The 20,724-nt window shown below is 41.4% G+C and overlaps 1 protein-coding gene across 1 annotated transcript in view; it reads left to right on the top strand.

The window, feature by feature from the left end:
• DPP10 (dipeptidyl peptidase like 10) overlaps positions 1-20,724 on the top strand; it is a 1,181,383-nt gene that overhangs the window by 211,726 nt on the left and 948,933 nt on the right. The window contains exon 2 of the mRNA XM_029605348.1: positions 17,604-17,718. Within this exon, the coding sequence (XP_029461208.1) occupies positions 17,604-17,718 (115 nt within the window). The remainder of the gene's footprint in view (positions 1-17,603; positions 17,719-20,724) is intronic.

The following is a 20,724-nucleotide window of genomic DNA, read 5'->3' as shown; positions in this document are numbered from 1 at the left end:
GTAACTTCTTCAACAAAGGTAAGGGGGGGTTCTAGGTAGGGCTGGGGTGTGGGTTAGGTAGGAGAAGGGAGGGGAAGGTGCCGAGGGGGGGGGGGGGGCGGAAGGAAAGTTCCCTCTGAGGCTGCTCTGATTTCGGAGCGGCCTCAGAGTGAACAGAGGCAGGCTGCGCGGCTTGGCGCGCGCAAGTTGCACAATCGTGCACCCCCTTGTGCGCACCGACCCTGGATTTTATAACATGCGTGCGGCTGCGCGCGCTTGTTATAAAATCGGGCGTAGATTTGTTCACGCCGGGTTGCGCAAACAAATCTGCGCCCGCGCGCAGGTTTTAAAATCTGCCTCATAATGTTATTTTTTTTGGTTCATTTGCCTAACTGAAAAAACTTAACCCATTAGAAATCAAAAAACATCCCAAATGGATAAAAATAAAAGCAAACTGGGCCTTTTCCTACCTTGCCACCTTTCTACAAAGTAACCTGAGACTTGGGCTTGCCCAGATGGCCTCTCCGGGCCTCCTCCAACCCCCATTTCCAGTGCGATTCAAACCCAGTGCAGGTTCAGCGCCCAGCCAGGACCCTCCTGTGCTTCTTCCACTCCCCCATTTAAATTTTCTGGGGCAGGGGGGCTCCCTGCCTGGCCCATTTACTCCCCTCCCAGGTCCCTGAGCGAAGCCCATGGTCTGGAACTTTCTAAGTGATGCTAACTTCTTGGAGGATGGTGCCAGGGTGCTGTAACTTTGGTGCCTTCCTCCAGTTTGGCTGCCATCATTTTGTTGAACGGCCTTTCAAAATGAACCAAAAACAGCTTCATGTAGTATACTTTTTGAATTTGTTTAATACAAATGAACAACTCTAAAGACGGACCAATTTATTAGCTGCCATCTGAACAGAGTCCATCTGGTTTATTTACTTTTGAAGATGCACTCAACAGAATTGTACGCAGTTCTTCAAATGAGGACTCACCAGAGCCTTATTGAGAGGCAATGTTTCTTCCTTTGTTCCTGCTTGCACATTTCCTTATACTCCAAGCATCCTTCAGGCTTTTGCTGTTAGCTTATTGCCTGTTTGGCAACCTTTAGATAATCAGGAATGATCCCTTCCACACAAGTGAAGTTCATAACATGTAATTGAGGCATACATTACTACAGATGCTAAAACGTACACATAAAAGTATGTTAAGACGGTATCAGAAAGATTTAACCACGCCTCTTTTGTACGTTACTGTCCTTTCCCCAATCTAAATATACCTCCAAGAATGCTTTCATGCAATTCAACTAAATATTCATGTGCTAAGGGAAGACTGCATGTACTTTTGACCAAATTGAGGATGGGGAGGTTTTGGACAGTCAATTTACCCATCTAATGGTCGTTTTCTGTCATATGCTCTCTAACTATGTTAATTATGCTCCTTCATATAAAGTGGTGACATGGAAATCAGAATAATGTAACCATTTATGACATGATGTGTTCCAGAACAAAAACATTGTTCCCTTAAGAGAAATGTACTTCTGTTTACATAATATCATTGTAAGATGGCTTGCAGGGTTTTTGTCAAGAACCTGACATCAGATACGGTAATTTAGATACTGTATGTCATTATCAAAAGTGTTGTAATCTAAAATAAGGCAATGCAAGGCATCCTTTCTGAAGTGCAGTTTTGTTGACTTCACCAACTTGACTTTGAAAGTCATTTTCTTGTAAACTGGGTTGTATTTTTCTAGGCAACTCTGCTGCTGAAGCATCAGAATCAGATGGGGTCCTTTTATGTTCTTTTCATTATTCTCATTCTCGCTACTATCAATTATTGAACGTGAAGCTTGCAGTTAGAAGGCATCACATTCGTTATTGTATTCGCGCAAACTCGATGTGACCTAAGAAGCTATTGTTGGCGTTTCCTTTACTCTTTTTTTCCCTTCTGTCCCTTTGTATATGTAGCTCTCTAGGCTCTTTTCTTTGACTTTTTCCTGAGTCACATAGTTTCCCCCCCTCTATTATTATAAGATGGTTGTCCTAGTAATTTAAACTCCTTAGATGACTGGACTTCAAAAGATGGGAGATTCACATAGCACAGCATGCTAGTTTCTTTTTTTTTTGTCAGAGAAGTCATTACAGTACTGCAATAATAAAAAGCTGAATTGCTGATGGAATACTCCAGAAAAGAGGTAGGCAACGCTGGTTCTCAACTGCTGCAAGCAAGTCTGGTTTTCAGTAGGGATATGCACAGGAGAAATGTTCAGTTCAGATCTTTTTTTTTTTTTTGGCTTGTTTTTGTTTTTAGGTTTCATTTTCTTTGGGGTTTTGGTTTGTTTAATGGTTATTTTGGTTTGGTTCATTTCCTGAACCAACTTAAATATTAAGGAGATAATTTTCAAAGAATTTGTGGGGGTTGCGTGCATAAAATGTTATACTGAATTACTGATTTAAACTGCTTTGATTGGTCTTTAACCAGAAAGTGGTATATAAAAATGTTAAATAGATACATAAAAGATCAGCATACAAGTAATATGTGTATATGCTATTTTATAAATTTAGAGTATATGATGGAAATTTTTAAACAATCACGCGGTCGCACGTGTGCACATGTTCAGTCCGTGTCAGGGGATGTGGCCATTTTATAAGATACGCGCGAATGTCCGTTCATGTTATATAATAGCCTGATTGCGCACACGTGCGCATAATTTAAAGTGGATGCGCGCCTTAGCATGCAAAAGCTGCTTCTACTGCGGAAGTGGGGTGGATTTTAAAAGCCACACGCACCAACACTATTAGCCATTTTCCCAGTTCATTCCCATTTCACCCACTTAATGGATAGGACTTCCAAACCCCCTATTTTAATAGCCTTCCTTCCTAAAACCCCACTGATCTGTCTAGATTTGATTTTTTACAACTTGCACATTCTCCATAGCAGAAATAATGTAATGTGGTAGGGGACCCCGTTTGTGCGAATAAGTATTTACACACTAATTTCAGTGTGAAATCTAGGAACACCCATGCTCCGCCCAGACTACACTCACACCCCACAGCTTTTTTCAGAACTTTTCATTTGTACTTGTAGCTGCAAGTTCGTGTGTAAGTGGGCACCTTTTAAAATCTGCTCAGCGTGTGCCAGCCCGACATATTCACATTATCTCCCGGTTGTGGCATGCGCCAGGCTTTTTAAATTCACCTTTGTGTGCGATACTTGCAGTATCGCTCATAAATGTGAACTGGGGGAAAAACAGGGGTGGTTTACGGACATACTGGGTGGGGTTTAGAAGGTAGGTGCAGGTTGCTATTTTGTAAGTGGAATATGTGCACGCATTACCAAACTTTCTGAACCCTTTTATACTTGCTAATTGACTTGCACAATTGAAATCAGATTAGTCTTTTGTCTATACTTTTTGGGTTGGAGTCATGGGTAAACTGGTGAGACTTCAGGGGGTAGTGCTGGAGGTTTTGGGTGAACTGGTAGAAGACTGAGTGAAATGGTGGACATATCAGCGAACTGGCAAGTCCATGTTTGCACACAAGAAAGTATTTTCAGAAGCACAGTGCATGCCTACTTACATAAAAATGTACTTTTGGGGTAGAAATATGCATTATTTTATAGATAGTGCAACTGCATAAATCTTAGTGGGTTCACTCATGCACGCAAATGGTGTACTTACCGTGGACAGTTTTGAAGGTCTGACTATTTGTTAAAAAGTATAAAAGAAAATAAAACAGAAATAACCCTACCACTCCCACCACACACAAAGCCCATATGTACCCTTCTATGGGGATCTCTGAATGAGAACATGTTAGGACTGGTCCCTCCACAATGCATCAGGAGAGGACAACCTGAAACTGAGGCAACAGAAGAAACTGGATGCTTTTGTGGTGAAAGTGAGAGACAAAGGGAAGATGGGTGGTGGAGAGAAGTAAGTGAAAGAGGGGGACAAAGTAAAAGGAGAGTGGTATGGTGTAAGAGGAGGGATAGAAGGGATTGTGGGGAAGAAAGGTGAGGTAGAGGGGGATGACGGGTAAGGGAAAAGGAGATGGGAAGACAGAGGTAAGATGAGTAAGGAGGGATGGGAGGACATAGGTATGGAGGAAGAGGTGATTGGGGAAGAGAGGTGTTAAGGACATAAGAACATACTGGGTTAGAACAAAGGTCCATTAAGCCCAGTATCCTGTTTCCAACATTGACCAATCCAGGTCACAAGCACATGACAAGATCCCAAAGGGTAGATAGATTCCATGCTGCTTATCCCAGAGATAAAAAGGGGATTTCTGCAATTCCATCTTAATAATGGTTAATGGTCTTTTCCTCCAGAAATGTATCCAAACTGTTTTTAAATGCAGCCATACTAATAGCATTCAGCACATCCTCTGGCAACAAATTCCAGAGATGAATTATGTGTTGAGTAAAAAAAAAATATTTTCTCTTATTAGTTTTAAATATTATTACCTAGTAACTTCATTGTAAGTCCCTTAGTCTTTGTGCTTTTTGAAAGGGTAAACAACTGTTTAGTGTTTACTCATTCCACTCATTATTTTAAAGACCTCTATCATATCTCCCTTCAGCTGTCTCTTCTTCAAGCTGAAGAGTCCTAACCTCTTTAGCCTTTCCTCAGAGAGGAATCATTCCATTCCCTTTAACATTTTGGTCGCCCTTCTCCGTACCTTTTCTAATTCTGCTATATCTTTTTTGAGATGTGGCGACCAGAACTGCACACAGTTCTCAAGATGAAGTCACACCATGAAGTGAGTAACAGTGACGACAAGGAGAATCGGATGATAGCAAGCCCTTTATTAAAATGCCCGACTCTGGCCGAGTTTTGCTCCCTTGCACAGAGCTGCCTCAGGGGCAATTCATTTATCCAGGACTTGGTTTGATCAATGTGGAGGATATCAGATTGATTATACCTTGGTTGCAGATGAATTCTTTTTCAGACTAATAGGCTTTCTCTTATCAACATAACGTTGTTGCGTGATACCGACGTTGGAGTGAAAAAATGTTCCATAAATAGCAAATTGAAACAAACGAGCCGTCTCTCAGCTAGAGAAAGCCTATTAGTCTGAAAAAGAATTCATCTGCAACCAAGGTATAATCAATCTGATATCCTCCACATTGATCAAACCAAGTCCTGGATAAATGAATTGCCCCTGAGGCAGCTCTGTGCAAGGGAGCGAAACTCGGCCAGAGTTGGGCATTTTAATAAAGGGCTTGCTATCATCCGATTCTCCTTGTCGTCACTGTTACACAGTTCACTGGATCGGCTACCGCTTTGCTTTTTGGGTCCACACCATGAAGTGATACAGAGGTATTATAATATTCTCTGTTTTATTTTCAATTTCTTTCCTAATAATCCTTAGCATTGTATTTGCTTTCTTGGCTGCTGCACACTAAGCAGAAGATTTTTAACATATTATCAATAATTACGCCTATATCCTTTTTCTCAATGCTGACTCCTATAAAAAAAATTGGGTTACTCTTCCCTAAGTTCATCACTTTGCACTTGTCCACATTAAATTTTATTTTTTACTAGCTGTACCCAGCCACGCGCTGCTGTGGCTCAGTCTGGTTAAATGGAAAAGAAAGAAAAGAGAAAGCGCACGTTTCGAATATGTTTAATTTCACAATGCTTGTGGGTATACAATATTTTTTGTTGTTCCATTGTCTGTGCAGATATAGAGATTGTCTGGTTTGCCGACTCTAGAACACGCAACATATAATTGTCCACGTGAGAAGCAATCCGTGTCTAGATGTAAACCGCATAATTCTAGAAATGAAAAAGAATGAAAAAAGAAAAACATTAGCTATACTCACTAAATGAACGGTATGGTAAACGACACAGCTCAATTCCAATGCAATGTCACACAAAATAATTAAATCAAAATGAAAATAAATCGAAATCTATGAAAATTCAATTTAACAATGCAATCGGAAATATTGAAATGGAATCGTAAAATATTTAGTCCAAGCCGTTAAGCCCATTAAAACGGGCGAGATTTTTGTCCCCTCTCCTCTTACGTCTTTGCTCAGCTCCCCCCCCCCCCAGCACCACGACGGGCCAGAGGCGGCAGCGGTAGGAGCTGCAGTGGTGGCCGAGGGGGATCTTGCGAGGCGTAATGGTCCTGCCATCCCAACTCCCTCCCCCCTTCCCTGGTGGCAGAGGGACAGGCTCAGACCCCTTTCACTCTATCCTTACAGGCTCCAACTCCTTTGCTCTCCCATTCCCCTCTACACTGAACCCCTTCCACTGTAACCTATAAGTGGAGAGCTGGGGGGGGGGGGCGGGTAGAGAATCTCTCTCTCATACAGCCCCCTACATAGGCTTCCTCTCTCTCTCTCATACATACACTCTCCCTCTGTCTTTCACACACACACGCCCAATCCCTCTCACACACATACACAATCCCTCACGTAGTCTCCCTCTCTCTCTCTGGTACTCACCTTCAGCGCACATTACCACACTTCTCTCTCACACAGTAAAAACGGGCGGGATTTTTGTCCCCTCCCCAACAGACTTTGCACTCGCAAGAGCTTGCAAAGTTCCCACGCCAGTTGTGTCTGGGAGAGTGAGGAAAACACTCCGTCACCCCCCCTCGCAAAAGGCAGGTGGCAGGCACTGCAACAGATTTGGGACACGTTGCCTATCTTACTTTGCTCTTTCTGGGAGACCTGTGCCTTTAAGAAATCCGATCGGGGGCTTGAGAGGGAGGAGGGAGCAGGGCTCTGGCTTTCACTTTCATCATGGTGCTTTGCTGGGAGTGGGGGTGGAGCGATGCCCATATAAACTCTTCTCATGGCGGCTGAGACCCACGGGCGGGTTGACAGCACTGCCTTCCCCCTCCCCCCACCCCCACAGTTGTGGGATATTTACTTGACTTTTCCTTATCTGCGGGACTCAGGGGGTGGGGAGGAGGGCGAGCTGTTCTCTGTTCAGCTCTTTGCACTTTGGCTGCTGCAGGCTGCAGCTGCTTGTGATCTCTTCACAGCCGCTTTCTACTGCATTTGCTCTGCTCTGGCCATCCCAACTCCCTCCCCCCCCTTCCCCAGCGGTGGATGGACTGGCTCGGCGACTCTTCTACCCTTTCCTCCTCCTGTGTGTAACTGTCCAGCAGTCCCTACTCCCTCCCCCCTTCCCCAATGGGGGAGGAATGGGCTGAGCCGTTTCTCGGAGCGGCGACTCGTCTGCCCTTTCCTCCTCCCCTCTGTGACACCCAGCACGTAGCGCAGAGCTCAATGGTCTGCACATGCGCGGTAGAGCTGCTCTCTACTGCGCATTTGCGGGCCGTCGGTCAGAGCCCATTTATATTGTAGATAGTGCGTGTTGCTTGTACATCCAACAGATGGCGCTGTTTTTCCAAAAAAGCATGTTTTTACCTGTCACAGGTGTGACAGCTATATAATATAGGTATATAAAAACACGCCGGTATTCGAATGCAACGTTGTGTCAAAATTTCAATGCAATCGGTGAAGAACTTTCGGAGATTTAAGATTTTGAACAAATGAACATTTTCATTTTTATTTATATAGATTTGCATGCCCAGTCTCCCAGTTTTACAAGATCCTCTTCAAATTTCTCACAATCCTCTTTTGATTTAACAACTTTGACTAATTTTGTGTCATCAGCAAATTTCATCACCTCACTTGTTCCATTTCCAGGTCATTTATAAATATATTAAAAAGCAGTGGTCCCAGAACAGATCCCTGGGGCTATCCACTATTCACCTTTCTCCACTGGGAAAATTTACCCCTTCTCTGTTTTCTAGTTTTAACCAGTTGGCAGTTCATGATAGGACACTGTCCCCTATCCCATGACACTTCCTAAGAAGTCTCTCAGGAGGGACTTTGTCAAATGCTTTCGGGAAATCCAGATACACTATATCAACTGGCTCACCTTTATCCATGTTTGTTTACACCTTCAAAAAATACACCTTCAAAAAATATAGCCAAGACTTCCCTTGGCTAAATCCATGTTGGCTTTGTCCCATTAAACTATGCCTATCTATAGATTCAGCAATTTTGTTCTTTATGACAGTTTCTACTATTTTGCCTGGCACAGATGTCAGACTCACTGGTCTGTAGTTTCCTGGATCACCACTTGATCCCTTTTTTTAACAGTGGAGTTACATTGGCAACCCTCCAGTCTTCAGCGTGTTTTCATTGGAAACCTTCCAGTCTTCAGGGTGTTTTCTACAAAAATACTCATTTGACTACAAATTGTTTGCAGGTTTCCACTAGCATAGTAAATATAATTTAGGGAGGGGAAGTTTGATGAAGATCGACATTTTCCAAAAGAAAATAAAATTGACTGAAAAGTACAGTTTTAGATGTAACGTTTGCGTCAGCCTTTCAAACATAACTCCAAACCAACAAACTAATTTAAACAAAAATGTGAAAAATAAGCCAAGAAATGTTTATAGCAAAGATTTTCTAATTTAAAAATCCCAATAAAAACATTGTGCTTGTTTTAATGTGTGAGCATTATTTCTAGTTGCTAGTTTACTGCTATATTACCAAATTACTATCCAGGAAGGTTTGGCAATCTGAGGGTCTGAAGTCTAAAGAACTATTTTTCGTGTTTGTTTATGTTTATTGATGAAAATCAAACAACACATAAAGCATTACAAGTCACAATAAACAGAAACAAAATAAAGGCCCACAAATAGGAGGAATCCAAGAATAAATAATTTCAACAAGAACTAAGGGGGTTATTTTCTAAAGCTTTATCGCGTGCGTTAGGGCCCTAACACAAGCAATAAGACCATATTGCATGACAAAAGGGCCTTTTTGCATGCGATATAATACAAATTAGGGGGAGGGGAGGAGTCGGGGCAGGGAGGGGGCGGAGTCGGCAGTGGCTTCGCTGTCGGCGATAATGTTACTAACGTTATCGTCAGCAGTAGCGCGCCGAATAGCACCACCTTTCACGGTGGCGCTATTCGGTGTGAATGCCGGCAGCCGGTGCACCGCCGTGGTGCGAAGGCTGCGGGCTTTCGCGGGCCTGCCCTCCCCGTTTTCGCAGGCCTAAAAAATAAAATAAAAAAAAAAAGCTCATGTGCAGGCTAGATTTACAACCAGAACAGAAATTAAGGAAAAAAGGAAAATCAATCCTCCTCTGATGACTAAGACCCACATATGTCTCCATTTGACACTTTCTTTTTGGTTTCTGAAAAGGACTTCAATTACTGTGAGTCACAAAAAAAAAAGATAAACATACCGGCAAAATATCACTTTGCATTGACCTGGGTATTGGTGAAGGAAATTGGCCCTACGGGCAATTTTTTGTGAGGGCTGGGGGTGTTTAAAATAATTAGAAGAAAATATTGTGGAAATCAATACCATCAACTTCACACAATTATTGTGCATTTAAAAACAATAAATACTATAAAATATACAATTTCATTCTCTTGGTCTAAGGAGGAGAGCGGCTCCTGGAAGGAAAAGTTGTGAATTAACAATGAATGCAATCACTGAACTTGGATAGAGATTCCCCCACACCCAACCTCACCCTCCTCCATTTCCTAAAGTAGCAACATTTGAGAGGAAAATATTAGATTTAAGATATGCAAACTTTAACCACGGTTAGTCAATATATTAGAACAAATTTATGCCTTCATATCATCACGTGTTTTATGCACATCTGCAGCAGATGTTATGCCTGAAAAGCTTTCTGATTAATAATAAAAATTCCAAAGCTCACACACCTTGAACGCGAAAGCTGTGAATTGTTTCTGGTTTTCGTTAATTGCAGGGGGAATTAAAAGAATTTATATAGCTCAATGTTATTGGTACAGCTGTGATTTGAAATGGTTTTCCTTTTAATTTGAGTTTATTATATTTTTTCAGCTATGATCCTTTTAATTTTTTTTTTTTTACAGCTGGAGAAAGAAATGGTTTGAAATCTGTTTAATGGGATGAACTACCTAATGTACACTTTTTCTTATTTCAAAATGTACAGTAAGGAATTTTGCATTGCATAAGAATAGGCAAACTCACTTCGTGCAGTCCTCCTCAATGCTGGTTCTCCGGCTACCTGAGTGTAAAAGATCATTATAGAGATCAGAAAGAGGTCAATTCAAGATAGCAGCCTAAAAGATGCAACGCACAGCTGGGCATCTCATTTCCTTGCTTGTTTTACTACCCGTGGATACGTGAAAAGGGAATCGCCAGTCTTACTGCACTGTCTGGATCTCTCTTTATTTCTGGCTCCATTGACCAGTTCGTGATGCAGGGAGAAGGAGCTTTCCGGTCATTGTCATTGGAAGTGCCTTCGGGGGAAGGAGAGCATCACAGGTGCCTCCCGACCTGGATACTACTTTGTCTCTGGAGAGGCTTGACTTGCCACTATACCCGGTGGCTGGATGGGGAGTTTGTGCAACGTTGACCTGCGCAGGAACTATTGAGGTCATTCACCCATGCCAGTCAGCGGGGGAGCTGTGCCTGCTGGTGCCAGCATTGGGCAAAGTTGGTGCTAATGTAACGCTTTCTCTTCATCTGTCTTCTCCGATTTGCAGCTATTGGAAGGAGCTGGAGGAATCGACAGCTGCAGTAAGTGGAGGATTGGTGTATCCTTCCTCTCATTTTCTTGTGCCAGGGAAGCAGGAGCTGGTGAAGCTCCTTTAGCAGGATTGGGCTTTGGAGGATTTCACAGAGACCAGCTGAGTTTACTTTAGAGACTAGCTAGCTGGTTATTTTGACTTGGGCAATAATGAACAGGCAATTGTGAAGTGTAGTCAATGAATTGAGGCCTTGACAAAAAAGTCTATGTTTTTTAGTGCACTCTATTTATGCATAATGCACACTATTTTCAAAATAGTGTGCATTATGCAGAAATAGTGCGCACTCTTTCCAAAATGTAAAAAAAAAAAAAAAAAAAAGGAAAAACATTAACAATGGTACAACGTGACACAAAATGACATCTTCCGCCTGCACATCCCTATTAAACATGTTCTACAATGGCCAGAGGAAGCTACATATGTATGTCTGGTCAGATAAATCGGTGGCCTAAAGTTAACTGGATTAAGTTCTGTGCATAGCTTTATCTGAAAATATTCAGCAGCAGGCTTATGCACACAGGTCCCACTGAATATTTGGATAAAGTTCTGTGTATAGCGTCCCAAGGCTAACATTCCTGCTTGCCTGCTTATGGCATACTGGCCACGACGATTGCACAATTATTTTTTTAAATACCTTTATTTTAGCGATGCTTCTGTTTAACACTGTTTCAGGTGGTTTTTTTTTCTAGCCTACATCTCACAACTGCTGGAAGCATCCATCTGCAGCACTGCTGCGCACATCTAGGAAACTAGCGCTGTCGAAACTTTAGCGAGGCCTTTGATCTTGCCAGTTCTTTGCTGTTTAAAGAATTCTATACTCCCTCTTCCACCCACGACATTTAGAGATTTCCTGCCGTGGCCTGGACTTTTCTTTAGAATTCTCAGAAAGATCTGCCGCAGCATTAACAACAAATCTTGCATATTCATCAGAGTCAGAGGGGCCACGTGAAGCTCCCTTTTTTCCAAAAGAAAGATTCTACATTCTACTGAGCTGCACGCTCAAGGGGTCATTTACAAAGCATTTTTCCCATAGACACAGAATGGGGGGGGGGGGGGGGGAGGGAGAAAACCCTTTTTATTATTTCTTTAAAAGAATCCAAGGGTCTAGGCGGCTCACAAATTTACCTTTAGTAAATAGGCCCCATAATAAATGACGAGAGATAAAGACACAAATGGACCATCCAGTCTGCCCAGAAAAATGTTTAGGGTTGTAGCTGCCGCTCTGTGCAGATTACCTCCTTGCCTACTGCTTAGGGTTGTAACAGCTGCTCTCTGTGCAGGTTACAATCATGGAGAAATATTATAGCTAAAGTTTCCACAGATTACCCCATTTCTTCATTTCCATCCTCTAACCACTAAGAATCCTCTTGCGGTTCTCTCTTGCCCTTTTGAACTCCATTACTGTTCCTATTTTCACCACCTGGGAGGTTCTGGGAGGGCATTTCACGCATCCACAGCCCTTTCCATGAAGATGTTGCTCCCCAGTCTATTTCCTTGGCATTTCATATCAAAACCTCTAATTCTATAGCTGCTTTTCCATTGGAAGAGGTTTGATTCCTGTGCATTATTAATACCTTTCAGGTATTTAAAAGTCTGTATCATATTTCCTTTCCTCCAGGACATACATGTTTAGATCCTACAGTCTCATCTCTCTTTCCATGCAGACCCCATACCATTTTAGTTGCCTTTCTCTGGACTGCTTCCAACCTGTCTCTATCCTTTTTGAAATACGGTCTCCAGAACTAAACACGATACTCCAATGACCTGCACAGTGGCATTATCACTTCCTTTTTCTTGCTAATTATGTCTGTCTATGCAGCCCAGCATCCATCTGGTTGTGGTCACTGCTTTGATCCCTTCAGATCATCAGATATTATCACCTCTCTGAGCTCTGTATTTTTGAAATCCAAGGCTTTGACCTTCATATGGTTTCTCTTCCATGGCTGCTATATCACACCATATTGTCTGATGATCATTGACTTGTACAGTTTTCCTCCATCTCACAGTACCTTGGGGTATTCATGCCCCTGTTGGTGCTGCTTTGCTGTTCTTTTGCTGCCTTTGGCTCTTCATGTCACTATTATTTGTGTCCTTTAGGGATGTGAATCATTTGTCTGACGTTTGAAAATATCAGAAGATATTTTCAAACTCGTCAGAATTCGGGGGGCCCCCGAACCCGATAGGAAAACCCCACAAAATTGTTTGTGGGGCTCTCTTATCATTTGGGGGGGGGGCAGGAAGAAAGGGCACTTAAAAATAACCCCCAAACCCACCCTGACCCTTTAAATTTAATTCCTTCTAATCCCCCACCCCCCAAATTTTTAAAGTACCTGGTGGTCTAGTGGGGGTCTCTGGAGCAATCTCCTGGTCTCAGGCCGTCGGCTGCCAGTAAACAAAATGACAGCAGAAAAAGACTGCATGGCCCATCCAATCTGCCCATCCATCCAATTAAGTTTGGGGGGGGGGGGAGGGTTTGGGAGGGTGGGGGATTAAAAAGAATTACATTTAAACAGTCGGAGTGTTTTTTTTTTTTTTCGGCACAACACAGCCGATTAAAACGGGTAAAAACCGAGGGAACGAAGATTTCCCGCGGTTTTTACCCGAACCCGATACCGGAAACGAGTCCAGTACCGATTGACATCCCTAGTGTCCTTTGCTCCCTCGTAATTCCTTGGGGTTTTGAAGCCATTGTGCTTCACTCTGTGCCTTGAGGTGTTTGATACTGTACTTGATGCCCTACCCCTTACTCTGTGCCTTGGGGTTTTGATGCCACTGTGCTCTCCGCCTTACTCTATGCCTTGAGTTGTATATGCCTCTGCTGTTTGTGCTCTTTTTGCCTCTCGTGATTCCTTAGGGTTATGCAGTCACTATGCATGGTGCCCTTACACTTCACTCTGTGCCTTGGGGATCTGATGCCATTGTGCTTGCTTCATATATGCCTTGGTGTTTTTATGTCACTGTTGATGCTATTTTGCCCTTTGCAAATGTCTTGTAGTATTTATGCCTCTGTTTGGGCGGTTTTCCACTTTCACTGTCTTGGTTATACCTTGAGATGTTCCTGCCACTGTTTGTACTGCATTGCCCCTCTTTTTGTGCTTTGGGATATATTTACGATTGTTGTGCTCTTTGGCTGTTTATACCTCTGCTGTTGGTGCCATCTCCCCCCTTTTTGGTACAATGGTGGACTCATGCCACTGTTGCTTCTCCTTTGCTTTGGGTTATTGATGCTTTTGTTCTTACTGCATGGCTCTGCACCTATGTTCTGGGGCTTTAACACCAGTACTCCTGCTGCTCTGAGCTTCCCTTCATGGTTTTGGGGGTTTTTGCCTCTGCTCCTGCTGTCTTCAAAGTTCTTTTCAAATTCCCATACAGTACTTACTGTTTGTCTTGTCATGCCAATTCAATGCTTGACGCACTTCCTTTGGGGATGTTTGCCATTGATGTGACCAATTTGCCCCTCTTATGGTGTCTAGTAGTGTGTTTGCCACTTTTATTAAGACTCTCTGTCCCTCTTTAGGTGTCTAGTGATGTTCATGCCACTGTTGATGGTACCATTTGCTCATCTTTAGGTGCCTGTGGGTCTTCATACTACTATATTTGGTGCCCTTTGCCCCTTTTTTGGTACATTGGGGTGTTTATGCCAACGTAGGTGCTGTTTTGCTCCTCTCTTGATGCCTTGGTGCCGTCTTCATCACACTATTTTTGGTGTTCCTTGATCCTCTCTTGATTCCCTGGGGATTTCATGCCACTATTTGTGCTGCTTTGCACTCTTATCAGTGCCTTTGGGATGCTCCTGTAAAGATTGGTGCCTGTTTGCCTTTTTCATGGTGCTTTGGACTTCATGCCACTCTTGATGCCATATTGCCCCATTCTTGGTATGTTGGAGTGTTCTCCCCTGCTATGCCTGCCTTCAAGTTTCACTCAACTTGAATAGAAAACTCAAATGTTGAAGTCCATTGACTTTAATGAGAAATGAATGACCAAATAACATACAATGACTTAATTTTTTGACTCTAAACCAAATGGAATAAATGACTCAGCCAAATGAACAGAATGAATAAACCAAACTGAGTGTTTTTTCTGCACCAGATCTGTGTGCACCAGATCTGTGTGCATTTCTTCAAATGCACACAGATCTGGATAAACTCCCATATGAGCAAGAAACTTGGGATAGGAATCCCTCTTGAAGACCCATATCACTGCTCCAGTCACCATTCCTTCTTTCATAGCTTCAGGGGTATTGGTTTTAAATCCTAGCCTACTTCAGAAAAGAGATTCCAGACTTTTGTTTTCTAGTTTTTATTCTTTCTCCTAAACCACAGGCACTACCCATTAGGGGGCATAGGGCTATAATACTTCCCATGACCTCACTGCTGGGTGCCCTGGTAGAGACGCATGATTCCTAGTAAAGAACCTCTGTGTATCCTTACATATGTTTTATCCTGGGAGTAAAGGAGTAGTTTCAGGAGATCAACACAGCACTGCTTTCTAGTTTTTGAGAGGTACTAGTGGACTACTACATTAGTGGATAAGAACAAATGTAATATCCATGTGTTTAAGACACTGGCATGTCTTGCGTGTTTGAAAATGGACTACAGGGATGTTATGAGCTCACCTGCAAGTTGTTGGGCTTCATAGCTTTTCAGTCCTATGTATATGTATATCCAAGGCCAAAGGACTGTAAACCCAGAAACTGCAGACTGAAGTCTGTAGATGGAATCCCCCCAATAATGGCCCTGATTCATAGAATTTTTTTTCTCCAAGGACACGGAATGGGGAAATACGTCTTAGTGATTCATACTCAATGACTCATCCTCAAAATGACTTACTGGGCTGATCTACTGATCTGGAACCTTGCAAAACCAATCTGTATTTACTAGTTTCATGCTATTGAATCTTGCTTCTCCTACTAAGATGTTATCCTTATTATTAGTTTTTACACTTAAACATCAAAAAGGATGCTGACCTCACAAAAAATATAATGATCCTTCTCCCTGTTTTGCATGTGCAGGTCTTATTGAAACTAATTATTTTTGTTCACAACTTCTGTGTATGCTGAAAATTGGAGGACAGTCATCTTGTTTCTTTTGCACAAAATGAAGTCAAATAAAACATCACAAAAGCCTTTGGCTGCCATTTTGTAACTACGATCTCAGGGAAATTTCTCCTTTTTTTCAGTGAGAAACTGACCAGAGTCAGTCGTAGTCTTGGTGAATGGCTAATGTTCCCTTTTGTACAGAGAGGACAGTTTTACTAGTAAAGACCATTATGGGAATTTGTTATTCATTAGCAATTATCAAATACTAGGGATGTGAATCTTTTTTACGAGGAATTGAAATATCGTACGATATTTCTTAATTCGTTATATATTGGTTAAAACAAGAAAAGAACACTTTTTCCTCTGAATTTTCGTGAAAATTGTTTTTCAGGTTAGTGCAAACTCCCGTTAGCGCACACTAACAAAAAAATGTTTATTTTTGTTATTTTTTGTTACATTTTGCTATTTTTTGTTAGTGAGCCAAAAACCAATTTTTCACGAAAAAAAAACATCGCTCTGCGGGAAAACGAGATTTTCCCACAGCCAGACGAACCCAAAAGTGGGAACGATCGGCACCCGATTCACATCCCTATCAAATACTGACTTCCTAAATTCTATCTAAGGTGATTCTTGAGATTTATTCTTTGTGTACTTGTTAAAGCTCACAATTATAATCTTATTAATGGGTTATAAAATTTGCTGGGCCTAGATTGAAGGCTGGTCTGGTAGAGAGTGACAAGAGTCTATATTAAATTAATACCTCTGATGCTGCAAGTTGTCTTTGTATTCACAGATTTAATATAGTAGAGGATGTTAGAAAGTTCAGAAGATTGAGTGGTGGACATCCTCATCAGAAAGCCAAGCCATTGCCATGTCAGAAGTAGGCATAAGTGGGTTTCATCTGATGAGAGCTCACCCAAAAAGGATGTTAAAGACATTTGTGATGGACTAGATTGCAAAACTAGCTCTCATGTTTAATCTGTTCTCTGGCTTCCACACACTGATGGGATTACACTAAAACAGGGGTGAGGGCAGGGAAGGATGTATTACCAAGGGATAATACATTGATTCTCCAGACAGGAGTTTAAACTGTCCTGAACACATAATAGCATTTCTACATAATATTAATGTGCATGTAAATCAATAAATGCAGAAGACACTGCACATTTAGAGAAGAAGAAAGGCTTAAGAGTCAATATTAAAAAGGATGGTCCAGGTAACTTTTACTTTGTCCGTACAAACCCCGGGATTTAAATTTCTTGCTCTGCCAACTGGCAAACATTTACTTGGGAAACATCAGATTTAGTTGGATTTAGAGGGTGTGAGGGTATGTGCGTGCAGAGGGGGATGTTTTGGGGGTATAGCCCAAATTTATCCAGTTGGCACCAATATTCAGTGCTATCTGGATACATTGAGCAGAAATGTGCAGCGGCAAACTTACCCAGGTTAAGTCCCACTGAATATCCTTACTAAAGTTACCTGGCTTACGTTGCCACTTGCCCCAGTTCACTGTTTGCTAGGAAACAACAATATATGTAAAGAAGCACATTTTAACATTCAGAAATAGGAATATGTTTTATAACGTGTGTATTTGTAAATGTTTGTTTATTTTACAGCAAACATGCACATAGGAAATTTCACATTTTACGCTGAGAGAATGAGCACTTAAGCCTTTATGGTCTGCACTTGGTAAAATTATAGTAAATTGCCAGATTTTTTTTTTTCATAATTACCTTGTAAAACACCAGTTGCCGTTGTCTTATAATTTCCATAAAAACATTTTAACACCAATCATATTTTTGGACAGCTTATGCTGGCAGTGCCTGTTTATCTCTAAGGAAAGTGAAAATTGGAAATATGAAGAAAAAAAAAATCTGCAGGAATCATTGACAAATAATAAAATAATCTGCTGGGCTGAGAGTGAGAATGATGATAATCGCTTTTTAGGTCCACAGTTAGACTGTTTGCAAATTCACATCTTTGCAAATGCATTTGTCTTAAAGGATGTTCAGTTATATCACATTTTTCAATCTCTGCAGGAGCTGGGAAGCAGCAGCCCACCACAGAGGAACTGGAAAGGAATTGCCATTGCCTTGCTAGTGATTCTAGTTGTATGTTCACTTATTACTGTGTCGGTCATCCTTTTAACACCAGGTACAGTAACCTTTCTTTTTTTTTTTTGTATGTGTTGATGGTGTCTTGATTTGTAATTCATCCTTTAAAGAATCTTTCTATAAAGAATGTGTCTGGTATTAAGGAGGGCAACTATGCTAGGAAGAATCATTGTGGTTGCCGTAACCCATAAGGTCCATATTCAAAAGCATTAGCCGGAGAACTCAGAAGTTATCCAGCTAAATGAAGATTTAGGCACTTATCCAGCTAAATTATAGCTGGATGATGTTAGCCAGTTAGTATTTAGCCGGATAAGTTAGGGACATTTCGGCGGCATAACTAGGAGGAATTAGCCAGCTAACTCTAGTGGGCCCATAGACCTGTCCTAAAGTTAGCCGGATAAACTTATTCGGCTGACTTTAAGATAGTCGAATATATTCAGCGCTGCTGAATATATGAAATAAATTAGCATGATAAGTTTTTCCACCTAATTAGCCTAGCCCCACAGTGACTGAGTATGGACCTCCAGATGACCTCAGTGAAATTTCATTTGTGCCACATGTTGGTGACACCAGTTTGAAGGTTTTTTTTATGTAATTGCATCCAGGCAAATACTGAACACCATCAGTGAAACGCAGACTGAAAAATGTTCAGATTGGTTTTGAACAAGAATGTTGTACATTTAGAAGTTTTGCGCATCACCTAAAAGAAAAATAAGTGTGAATATGTGAAAATGGTAATTGTGATTGAAGATTTTGCCCAGGTCAAAACCAAGAGGTCTTTTAAAGTTTAAAGAGATGCCGTCAAGCGTTGCAAACCGGGAAACGGCTGACACTTAATTTTGCTTCTACACCGCACTTGTAGACAGCTATGTCGACTGAGGTAGAAATGCAACCGCAATTTTCCTGAAATGGCCTCAGCCATTTCAGGAAAATTGCTGCACCTCAGATGGAAATTGCTGCACCTCAGATGGAAAGTGAAAGTATCACAGGATATGTTCAGCAATTCATGAGCCTATGAGCTTTGTACTTTGCTCAGGGCATGTTCATGTAAATATATTTAATTTGTGACTTGATACTGTTTTTAGGCTGGGGCAGGGCCTGCTGCGGTAATGGAATGAGATGCTTTTCCGAGGTCCCTGCCTGTCACCCACCAAGCTCTCTGTAGCAGCCAGGCTCATGAATGATCCCAGAAGCTTCCTCCACTTCGGGAGAGAGCTGGTACAGGAAAGAAGTGCTTTCCCGATTGGATGACTGAGCTCAGTCCTCCTGCTGCTGGCCCATGCTATTGGGCCATCTTTAGGCCTGTGTAGTGTGACACTCTTTCTTCTGCCCCTCCACCACCACAGGACTTCTCAGTCATGGAGCCTTGTGCAGCTGCACATTTTGAACTGCCTAAAGATAACACAGTTTTTACAAAAATTTTATCACTTTTGCTGGTTTTCTGTTTTACTTTCAACTTCCTGTGTGGCATAGAAGAAGATGTATAGGGTTGGTTTATCCTTCTGAGTTTTATCAAAACTTTTAAAATACAAGTTAGTCATTGTAGACTGAAATGAAGGTGCATTTTGTAACACAAGTCTAAGTGGCCTATTCGGTCATCGCATTCTGCGCTGTTAGAGCTGTCACACGGATGTAAGTTTAGAACTAGTAGGGGTTCAACTTGGGTTTTTACTGCTATTGCTCCTCGATTCTGGAATGATTTACCTCTGGCAGTTAGGAACGAATGTAATTACTTATGGTTCTGAAAGTTGTGTAGTAATATTGATAAGGTGGATATGTTGGGGATTGTGAGGTGGATGGTGGTTGTGTGCTTTTTGTTATTTTATTGTTTTTATTTTTACATTATGTATTGTATTGGTTTAATTTGTTTCTATTATGTATGTGAACTATTGTATTAAAAAAGGTAGGAGGAAGGCAAAACAACTGCCGGCATAGTTAAAGGAAGAAATGAAAGAGGTTATTTTAGCTAAAAGAACTTCTTTCAAAAATTGGAAAAAGGATCCATTTGAAGAAAATATAAAAAAGCATTAGCATTGGCAAGTTAGATGTAAAACATTGATAAGACAAGCTAAGAGAGAGAATTTGAAAAGAAACTGGCCATAGAGACAAAAACTCACAATAAATCTTTTAAAAATACTATGAAGCAGGAAGCCTGTGAGGAGTTGATTGGAATGTTAGATGACCGATGAGTAAAAGGGGCACTTAGGGAGGATAACATCACTGGGAGAAGACTAAATGAATTCTTTGCTTTGGTGTTTACTGAAGAGGATGTTGAAGAGAGATTTGTGCCGGAAACAGAAAAACTGAAAAAAAATCACAGCAAACCTGTAAGATGTAATAGGGCAGATTGACATAAGAACATAAAATATGCATTACTGGGTCAGACCAAGGGACAATCAAGCACAGCATCTTGTCTCCAAAAGTGGCCAATCCAAATCACAAATACTCAGCAAGTTCCTAAACATTAAACAGATCTTATGATACTAATGCTGGCAACAAGCACTGGCTATTCTCTTTTGATTAACAGCTGTTTATGAATTTCTCCTCCAGGAACTTATCCAAACCTTTTTTAAACCCAGCTTCACTAACTGCCTTAACCACATTCTCTGGCAATGAATTCCAGATCTTAATTGTGCATTGACTCTAAACACATTTTCTCCAATTTGTTTTAAATGTGCTACTTGCTAACTTCCTGATGTTCCCCCCAGTCCTTGTATTATCCGAAAGAATAAATAACCAATTCAGTGTTATCTGTTCAAGTCCTTTCATGCTTTTGTAGACCTCTTATATCCCACCTCAGCCATCTCTACTTCAACTGAAAAGACCTAACCTATTTAGTCTTTCCTCATAGGGGAGTAAGACCATGCCCTTTATCATTTTGGTCACCCTTCTCTGTACTTTCTCCAATGTAACTATATCTTTTTTTGAGATGCGGCAATCAGAATTGAACACAGTATTCAAGTTGCTGTCTAACAATGGAGCAATAGAGGTGCATTATTACATCCTCAGTTTTATTTGTCATTCCCTTCCTAATAATTCCTGTTTT

This window comes from Rhinatrema bivittatum, chromosome 6 (genome assembly GCF_901001135.1).
Source record: "Rhinatrema bivittatum chromosome 6, aRhiBiv1.1, whole genome shotgun sequence".
Lineage (NCBI taxonomy): Eukaryota > Metazoa > Chordata > Amphibia > Gymnophiona > Rhinatrematidae > Rhinatrema > Rhinatrema bivittatum.
Note: the sequence above shows the minus strand (reverse complement) of the source record. Positions and strands in the feature narration are given on the sequence as shown.